General features: G+C 66.6%; 1 protein-coding gene across 9 annotated transcripts; it reads right to left on the reverse strand.

Annotated features, from left to right (window-relative positions):
* Positions 1-5: 5 nt before the first annotated feature.
* On the reverse strand, positions 6-8,938 carry CARD9 (caspase recruitment domain family member 9). Of its 9 annotated transcripts, none has more exons than XM_079926439.1 (13): positions 8,458-8,938; positions 6,853-7,056; positions 6,543-6,680; positions 5,584-5,888; positions 5,327-5,506; positions 5,085-5,228; positions 4,757-4,882; positions 3,076-3,267; positions 2,596-2,637; positions 2,263-2,311; positions 875-951; positions 296-378; positions 6-204 (listed from the first exon to the last, which is right to left on the reverse strand). In XM_079926439.1, the coding sequence occupies exons 2-13, from the start codon at positions 7,034-7,036 to the stop codon at positions 105-107; spliced, it is 1,620 nt and encodes a 539-aa protein (XP_079782565.1). In that variant the 5' UTR covers positions 7,037-7,056; positions 8,458-8,938; the 3' UTR covers positions 6-104. The 9 variants fall into 9 exon arrangements, with proteins under 9 accessions (XP_079782565.1, XP_079782564.1, XP_079782562.1 ...); XM_079926438.1 differs by having other exon boundaries at positions 296-381; XM_079926436.1 differs by having other exon boundaries at positions 6-381.
* Between the last annotated feature and the right edge of the window lie 774 nt (positions 8,939-9,712).

A 9,712-nucleotide genomic window follows, 5' to 3' on the forward strand; every position in this document is an offset into this window, starting at 1 on the left:
ATAGAACAAGCCCGTGCTCGCCAAGGAAGAGGCGGCCTAGCGAGGCAGCTCCCAGGTGGCGCCGTGTCCTCCTCCCACGACGCGCGGCTGGACGGAGGGGCCGGCTAGGAGCCCTCGGTGTCGGTGTTGTCGCTGCCCGTGGTATTCTCCCAGTCCACCTCCCCCTGCCTCGCGCCGTGCTGCATCTTCCTGAGGGCCCGCTTCCTGCGGGAGACCCAGGCGGCGCAGGTGGGCGCAGGTGTGCGCGGGGCCACCGCTCCCTAGCCCCCCTCGCCCTCCGCCCACGCGGGCCCACCTGCGGTAGTTCTCGAAGCTCTCCTTGAGACGCCGCCGCCCCTTCTCCTTCTCGGGGGGCTCCCCGCCGCTCAGGCCTGCGTCCTGCTGGAGGGGCGAGGCTCAGGCTCCGGCCAGCGCCCGCGTGGGCCCCACCCCCGCCCCTGGGGCTGCGCACGGGGGGCCGGGCGGGCGGGACGCGCTTTCTCTCAGATGACAGGACTGGCCTGGGACGCACGCACAGCCAGCAGGGATGGGCTCCAGGCCAGTGTTCCTTCTACTACAGTGTCCGGTGCGGCCCCCTTGCCGTCGGGCTCCGTGCAGTGGACAGTGAGGCCGAGTTCCCACTCAGGTTAACGCTGTGCCCCATCCAGAAGATGGGCCCGCTCCCTGCCCCCTCTCCCGCTGCTTCGTCCAAGAAGGGAGGGCGCTCAGCTTCACATTACAAAACCCACACCCCAGGAGCCCATGGGCAGAGACCTTGTGATCACCCCCCAGGCGTCCAGGTAGAGGAACCACTCTCCCCGTTCGTTCGTTATCATTCACACTGAGACCCACACCAGGGGCCTCTCAGGGCTCCAGGGACCCCAGGCAGCCTTACCTTGGGGGCCAGTGAGAGCCGCTCCTTCTGCAGAGCCACAAAGGGCTGCTCAGGGCTCTCCCCGATGGCCGGGCCGCCTGCAAGGGAGGTTGTACCTTTTGGTCCTGCCTACCTGCCAGGATCGCGCTCGCCAGCACTTCTACCCCCTAGCCCGGGCCAGTCCTGTGCCACCTTCTGGGTCCTTATTGGACCCCACAAGCATTCCCATTGTATAGACATGGGGACTGGGGCTCAGAGACCTCACTTCCCACTCGTGGCTCCCGGAGCAGATGCTGCGCCTCGTCCCTGGGCAGGGGCCAGGGCTGGGGCACTGCAGCGTTGGGAGCAGAACACTGCAGGCTGCTGGGCTCCCTCCACATCTGCCAGGGCCTGGATGGGCCCAGGGCTCAGGACCCACAGGAAAAGTGCTCGGATGGGCTGGCTCCCCTAAACTGTCCACGATGGGCGACTGTGGCTTCCAGGTCTTGGGGACATTGTGGTGGGAAAGGCCCAGGCCCAGGTCTTCCCCTCCTCCTTGGCCTCTGACCCTGAAGCCTGCGCCACCTCCCGCAAGGGGCCACATCAGCCCTGGGTTGGGGCTCCCAGGACGGCGGGGCCAACAGCCTTCCCCTCCCGTTGACTGCCTGCGGGTCCTGCCCGCTTGTCCCCACGTGGGGGCTCACTGGCCTCAAGTTCATGTCTGGGCAGCAGCAGAGAGACCAACCACTTACTTCTCCATTTGCTGCCTCTTCCTCTTTCAGCGCCCCTCAAGAAGCTGGGGTCAGGCCTGACGCTGAGGAGGTCCATCTGGCCTCACACACTACCTCTGCGGTGGCGCCCCCACCACCACCCATCCTCCCAAACTCCCGTCTGACACCCACCTTCAGAGCCAGCCCCTTGTCATCCCCGCTGGGCCATCTCCCTGCCACTCGCTGTCCTGTGCCCAGGCAGGCAGAAGTATCCCGCCCCTGCCACCTTAAGGCCCCAGTCACCCTGAGCTGTCCCTCCTTCCCTGCTCTGTTCCACTTCCTGGCAGGGGCTACCTCCCCAGCTCCCTGCTCTGGAGGGCAGGGTGCCTCCACTCGGCAATCCCGGGGCCTGAGTGGGCTGCGATGGCCAGGCGTGTTCTCAAGGTGGGAGGTGGGATGTGGACCTGCAAGCCTGGGCCCCGGGTTCCAATGGGGCTCTTGTTTGCTGGCTGGGGAACCTTGGGGGTTGCTTATCCCTCTGGGCCTCAGTGTGCCCATCTGTGAAGTGGGGCTGTGGAGGTCTATGGGCCAGGGCTGGGGCACGTGTCCCCAGGTGCCGGCGTCATGCGGTGTGCGTGCTGAAGGTCGGGACGGGTGCCCGCTTGCGGCCAGAAGGAGGCCTTAGCCAGATCCTCCGGGACAGGCCGCTCGCCTCCTCACCTTTGTCTGAGAGCTGGGCGTCCTCCTCTAGGTCCTGGGGGAGCGAGAGCTTCCCAAGAGAGAAGGGCAACTGGTTAGACCACCAGTCTGCCAGGACAGGACCTGACCCTCAGCGCTGCCCACCCACTGCTGCGCTCCCCACTGCCGTCACCCCCTGTGCCGGCTTCTCAGGGAGGGACCTACGCTGCCCAGCCGGGCGTTGGGAGGATGGCCAGTGGTGGGCTGAGCTCCCAGAGCTTCTGAGGGACCCAGTGGGACTGTGGTCCGGCAGAGGCTGTGGCCGGGAGTCCGGGGTGAGGCTGGCCCTGGGCCCGCCCCCAGAGTCACACTCACCTCCTGGGAGTTCCTCGGTGAGCCGTCCTCTAGGTCGGAGCTCTGTGGTCACAGAAGAGGGGTCGGTCAGCAGGCTGTGCGGAGACCGAGCCACTCGAGGGCACGGGGTGGGGTCCCAGGCCAGCCCACCCTCCAGGCCATGGCTGGGCCTGGCCCCTGGCCAGAACGCCCCTCCCCCCCCACACCCTGCCAGGCCCTGAGCTATGCCAGCTCTGCAGCCCACCTCCACGAGGGCTCGGTGGGCAGGCAGCCTTACAGAGGAGGGAGGGGCTCAGGAACGTCTGGGGACCTGCCAGAGCCAGCGGCAGAGCTGTGGCCGAGCCAGGCCAGGCCCAGGCCCCTTGGTGGCTCCTCCTCTGGGGTCTGCAGTCTCTAGGGACACACCTGCCCCCATGTGGCCGCACCCCCAGAGCCCCACCATGGCAGAGCCATGGTTCTCTCTGACTGAGGGACACCGTAAAGGCCCCGGGGGAGGCCCACCAGGACGGACGTGTCCAGCTGCTGCCACCGGAGGCGGCCCTCGGCCGCCAGCAGCTGGCCCTCGCGCTGGAACAGCTGCAGCTGCAGCTCATCCGCCGCCTCGCTCAGCTCGCGGACCTGCTTCCGCAGCGCGTCCTTGTCCTGCAGGCTGCGGGCGTGCTGTGCGTGCAGCTCCTCCCGCGTCACGATGGCCTGTGGGGCAGCGCAGGGCAGGGCAGGGCAGGCGCGGCCCGTCTCCCTGCCCCCCCGCAACCCCCCGGCCTTTCATTTCCCCTCCCGGCTCTCTCACTTCTCAGCACAGCCCGCCTTATTTCTAGCAGTGCTCCTGGGATAATTTCCAGCAACATGGCCGGGGACGGGGCGGGGGCCAGCGCTGGCCTCTTCCCCTTTCTTAACCGAGGATGTCACTCGTGTTTTGGGGGTTGTAAATGCAATACAGGCTCAGAATGGAAAGTGTGGACAGCTCAGAAAATATAAAGAAGATAATAGCCCTGAGCACAGCCCCTGCTGACCCTGCAGGGTCAAGTCCTGCTCTCTGGGCACATTCAGCCGTGTTCACGTGCCCACACGTGCGTTTCGTACTTCCTGGGTGCAGCTTGATACCAAGAACACGATTGTTGACAGCCATGTAACATTCTTTAAGACGAACACCCCACGCTTTATCAAGCCAGTCCCCCATGGCGGGGGCACTGAGGTCAGCCCCGGAGGCCAGCCCACGACCCACAGTGACAGGCCCAGGAGGCTGCGGCTGCGAGGCACACTTGCAGGAAGCCAGCCTCGCGTCCAGCAATGATCCAGGAGCTGACACACACCCCTGCCTCCATCGACCCCGACAGCCAGGGCTGGATTAGTAACAGGACATCCTGAATTTCTGTGCCAGCTTCCAACTCGGGACCCACCAGAGAAAACCCTGCCACTCACCTCGGCGGCCAGGTGCCAGCGTCCCTGGGCGGGTGGCCTGCCCTGGGTGCCACCGGAGGCTGCGCGTCCCTGCTGGCCATGCACGAGGCAGAGGGGGCTCTGCTCGGGCAGCTCCGGGAAGGAGCTGTCCTGTCAGGTGAGCTGTGCCCATTTCACACCTGCTGCCCCAGACCGCACTGCTGCCCACGGCCTTGAGGGAAGCACGCATCTGCCGGGCTTTCTCTGCGTTTCTGTTATTCCCATGAGAGGGCTTTCTAAGTGAGTTTGCCGGGGAAAAGGAATCTACCTCTTCAGGCTCCTATACAGACTGCCAGTCACCCTCCAGAAAGTGACTGAGGCGACAGCTGTAGCTGATCAGAAACGACCCCGAGCCGCGACAGGAACGTGATGGGAAACGAAGAAGCAGGTGCAGCCCTGCGCTGGGGCGCCGCCTCCCCACCCAGAAGAGTGCAGCCGGCCAGGGCGCCCGTGGCATTTTAAGCGAAAGAAGTCTTTGCAAAACGAGTCAGAAAGCTTCCACTCTTATAAAACAAAAATGAAACTACAAGTACGCTGAAAAAAGGCTGGCAGGTACAGCAGAAGGTGGAGCGTGGACTTCCTGGCAGCAGGTGGGGCAGAGGTGGAGGAAGGGGATTAACTCATTAGCGTTCACGTTTCTAAACGAGCATGAACTGCTTTTGTCTGTGCTCCCTGAAAACCCACCGTGACAACTGCATCCCTGAGAGGCCACTGCGTCCGGGGGGGGCTGCGCGGCCCCTACCTGGTCCCGCTCGATGGCGACCTCCTCCATCTGCTGCAGGATGGCCTCGATGCGGTCCTTGTACATCTTGGAGTCCTTCCGCAGGGCCAGGCACTGCAGCTCGAACATCTCCTTCTCCTCCGTGCACTGCGGGAGACGGCAGTCAGCCGAACCGCCTGTGGCCCCGCCGGCCCAGAGCTCCAGACCGAAGCTGGGCCCCGACGTGCCCGGGGAGCGCGGGCGCCAGGTGGGGCGGAAGACCGGCCCTCGCCTCCAGGCGGGGGGGAGGAGGGACGTGGAGCCCCGCTCAGTCGGCCCAGGGCGCACCCCCCACCTGCCCGCCGCGTACCCGGGCGCGCAGGGCCTCGGCCTGGCGCAGGTCCTTGCGCAGGGAGAAGATGGTGGCGGTCTGCTCCTGGAGGTCCCTCTGCGCCTGGCGCCAATCCTCCCCCAGCACCTGGATGTAGGGGCTGCTCTGGTCTGGCTTCCCCTCCTGTGGGTGCGAAGGGAGAGGGCGGCAGCACAGCGGGGCTGGGAGGCCCAGGCCGGGCCCCCGCGCCCGCCCCGCCGGCTCGGCCCCCGGGGCCCCACCTGGACGGAGGCCTGCAGCTCCTGCACCCGCGCCTGCAGCAGCGCCTTCTCCTGCTGCAGCTCCCACAGCAGCTCGTGGCTGGGCCGCTGCTCCATGGCGTGCTTGAGCTTCAGCGTGTGCCGGCGCTCCACCGAGCACTCGTCCTCTGCCTTCATGAGGCTGTGCCTGAGCCTGTCGATCTGCGGGACCGGCTGTCAGCACCAGCCCAGGACCCCGGCGCCCGCCGCCCACCCCAGGAGCCCGCCGCGCAGGGCACCTCCAGCTGCAGGTCGCGGTTGCGCATGAGCGCGGCGCCCCGCTCCTCGCTCTGCCGGGCCAGGCGCAGGGCCAGGTCGTAGTTCTCGTCCTTGCAGCGCTGGAGCTCGCGGCCGCCCGCCTCGCAGGCCTCCTTGAGCCTCTGCACGCGCTCCTGGTGCTGGCGCAGCAGGCTGTCCTTCACCCTCAGCTCCTTCACGAGGTCATCCTTGGAGCCCAGCCGTGCCGTCAGGTCCTGCACCTTCTTCTGCAGCTTCATCACCTCGCTCATCAGCAGCTGCATCAGGCCCGACTCCCCGGATGCGTCTGCAAACCAAGAGGGCGTCACATGACGCATGGTACACCTGGCCCCTCCCCGGCCTCCGCTTGAGGACCAGCGGCTCCAGGGGAGCCGGGCCAAGGGGTCAGTTCCCAGTTGCGGCTGCCCCCCGTCCCGGAGGTGAACTCACCTCCCAGCCCTGTCGCCACCCCCTACTCCCAGGGCAGGGCAGGGCAGGGCAGGGCAGCCCAGGGCCTGGGTATCCATCCCTCTTTGTCTAATCCTGATTGAGAGGCAGGGGACGCGACTCGGGGACGCCTCACAGGCTGCTGGGGCGAGCAGGCCTGGCCTCTCGGGCATGGCTTTAGCGGGGTCACATGATCTTCTGGGCAGGAGGGGCTCTGAGCCAAGAATCAGCCTGTGCACCCCACCTCCCACCTGCTCCCCACTCCGGAGTTCGGGTCCCCCTTTCCTCCAGCCTCTGCTCCCTCCACGAGCGTTAGGAGGAGAGCGGGATGGGAGTGACACTCAGACCGGGCCCAAAGCTGGCACCCTTCCCACACACGGCTCGCTCCCTTCCTTTCATACGCGATTTATCCGTGAGGGGACCAGGTGGGGAGGGGGCCGCCGGCTGTAACCCACACCATCCCCCGCCCCTCCATCCGGGCCCTGTGCCTCCAGGCCCGTGTCCCGTTCCTCACCGATGATCATGGAGAAGACGCGGGTGGGCTCTTTGCCCGTGACCTTCCTGTACAGCTGCGGGTAGTAGAGCTCCAGGCTCTCTAGGAACGCCACGTAGCCCTTGTGGCCAGTCCGCTGCAGGATGTCCAGGAGCACACCTGCGACCCAGAGGACACGTGTGGGCACGCAAGGCTGCAGAACCCCAAGAGGCTGCAGTGGCGGGGGTCTGGACGGCTCTCCCAGGGCCTCAGCTGCGTGTGAAGCACCACAGCTGCGGGCAGACGGGGCCGGGGGGCCTCCGGGGGACGGGGGTGGGGGATGGGCACTGACCCACTTTCCGCTTGCGGATGACCAGGCTGGGGTCGCTGAGCACCTGCTCTTCGTCATCGGGGTTCAGGACCTTGCACTGGCGCAGGTAGGGCGTGATGCGGGCGGGGTCGATGATGGAGATGAGCTTCACACGGAAGCCCTCCAGGGCGCTCCAGCACTCGTCCTCGTTCTCGTAGTCGGACATGGCGTAGTCGGGGCAGGCGGCTGGGAGGGATGCCGTGGCTGAGCAGCAGGCATTGCCGGGAGCCAGGCCTGCGCCTCGCCCGCCAGGGCTCTGGGCAGAGCCAGACCAGGAACCCAGCCCAGGGGCGTCCAGGAGAGGGGCCACCAAGAGAGGGAGAAGCCCCCGCTCCCTCCCATTGGCTCGCCCGGCATTGCCCTTCACGGCCCTGCTCCCGCCCCTCTGGCCGCCCTGGGCTTTTTCTCTCCCTGGGTCACCCCAATAAGCATGGGGAACGGCGTGGAGATGCTCCAGGGTCAGGTGGCATCTAGGAGAACACGCTCCCCTGCACTACAGCCCTCCTTTGGCCCTGTCCCCCCAGAGCACCCCAAAGTGCTGCGGGGCAGGCGGGAGGCTGCCCCCTACCCACGGAGCTGTTTGCGCCACCTACCAGCACAACCTCCCTGGCACACGGGGGAGGGATCCCAGCCCCAGCCCCCGAGGTGCCAGGCTGTGCTGGCGGGACTGCCTCCTTCCTCGCGGGGCAGCGCCTGCTCACATCCACTCCCATCCCCTCCTCTCCTTCCGCAGCTGGTGACGCAACAGTCACCTAGCAGCTTCCGGGCCGGCCTGCTCCGGGTCAGGCTCGGTGGCAGGGTGCCCTCCAGGAAGGGTGACTGTGGACGGCCCACGGTGGAGGGAGAGCCAGGGGCCCGGGCGCACTGGGAGGGGTGGTTGTGTCGCCCAGGGCTGGCCTGGAACGCAGCTCCGTGCCTCCCCCAGCCTCTGGGACGCCAGGCGTCCAGGCTCCTCCCGTCTACCTCCCAGGCGAGGCCTGCTCTTGGCCGCACTCTTGGGGACTGTCAGGCCAGCTCTCCGACAGGGGACCATCTACGCTGAAACCGCCCGCCGCTATTCCCTTCTACACTACCAGTGGGGGAACCACTCTCTCCAGGGCCAGGCTGAGCCGGGAGCAGCCATGTGGTGGCCTCCTCCCAGCAGTGGGGACGGAGACCCTGACCCCGCCGTCGCAGGCTGAGCCTTTGACCTGTGTGGGAAACACCGGCTTCCAGCCCAAAGGGACTGGGCCACCCTCCTAGAGACGCAGCTGGCAGCAGGTTCGCGCTGTCCTGTCAGCCCACCCACCCAGCAACAGACAAAGCATTGAATGAAAACACCAGCAACTTGGGGTCTTTGGAGTGTCTGGCCCGGTCCCCGCCTTCCTAGCCTGATGTCCACGCGTCCCACACCTGACAATGCCCTGCTGCTTATTCCAGTGAAACGACCAGCAGGTACCGGGTGGCTGTGAAGGGACAGGGCAGCAGAGCGAGGCCACCTGATGCCCTCCTGGGGTATTTGCTCCAGACCCCGCTCCCTGCCCCAAGCCTGAGCTGGGCCACAGCGGCTTCCCAACCATCTGAAGCAAGGGCACCAGGCCGGCCTACCTCGGGGTCCTCCTGGGGCACCTAGCCGGACACCGGTCAGCCTGGGCCGCCCAATTCAGTGTGTGGCAGGACTGCCGGGCTGCCGGGACAGAGGGCGGGCGGGGCCAGAGGAAAGCCGTGCACTTCCTGATGGGTCCGCTTAACCCCACAGAGGCCCGGCTGTCCTCCCGCAGGGGACCGTCTCCGCGCTGCCTTCTGATTCGCCCAAGCAGGGCGGCCCCAGGAGGCGGGGACAGGGAAGTGGAAGCTGCCGGCTCCCGAGGAGAGCGACTCCTGCTTGGAGCCCCCCGCGCCGCGCCACCCCACCCCGGGCGCCTCCCCGCCGGCCAGCCCAGTGCCAGGGCCCCGGAGCCTGCCCTGGAGGCCCAGCCCCGACCTTGCAGAGTGGGAGCGCGAGCCGTGGCTCTGCCAGTGTTGGACGAGGCCAAGCCACCGTCCCGTCCATTCTGGTTCCATAAGGACTGCAGCGTGGTGTCCAAAGAGAGCATGGGGCTGGCGGGGGGGCGGGGCTGCAGGCCCTAAGCCTAGCCCCCAGCCCATGGTGCAGCTGGCTCAGCCTCTCCCTTCCTGGGAGCAGCCCCTCCCCACCAGGACACACGGGACAGCGACAGCAGGGGCCCACGGGAATCCCCAGGCCACCGCCCCACCAGAGTGGCCTCACTGGTTGAACTGAGAGAGCTGCCACCTGCCAGGTCGAGCAACAGCTCCGGGAAGGGGCTGCGGCTGGGTGGGCAGGGGCCTGACCAGCACTGCTGGCTCCCTTCCTGTAGGGTCCTGAGCCCCTCAGCCCCAGGGTTTTTCTCTGCCTCCTGGGCCCATGGTGGTCAGTAGGCTAAACCCCAGGAATCCCGGCACCACCAGGCGCTGCTGAGTGGCCGGGCCTCCCCGCAGGCCTCCAGGAGGCCCGAGGTCACCCTCCAGGCATGACCCTCCAGGCACAGGCAGGCCCCTAGCCCCCTAGGGGAGCCGTGTTCTGGGGGATCCTGCCCCGGACTGGAGGGTCTTGGGGGGAAGTCCTGGTACAGGAGTGGCAGGAGCTGCGGCTCTGCGCACCCAGCAGGCAGAGGGCCGGTGCCGGGCCCTCCGTGACCCAGTGTTTCCTGTTTCATGACATGAGACTAAGGAAGGAGTCTTCCTCACGGTGTGTTTATGAATTAAATAATAACAACGCTACGTTCTCTGACCACGTCAGAATCAAACTAGAAATCGGTAACAGGAGGACATCGGGAAAATCACTAAGTGTCTGGGAATTAAA

Source organism: Stenella coeruleoalba (genome assembly GCF_951394435.1).
Source record: "Stenella coeruleoalba genome assembly, chromosome: 7".
Lineage (NCBI taxonomy): Eukaryota > Metazoa > Chordata > Mammalia > Artiodactyla > Delphinidae > Stenella > Stenella coeruleoalba.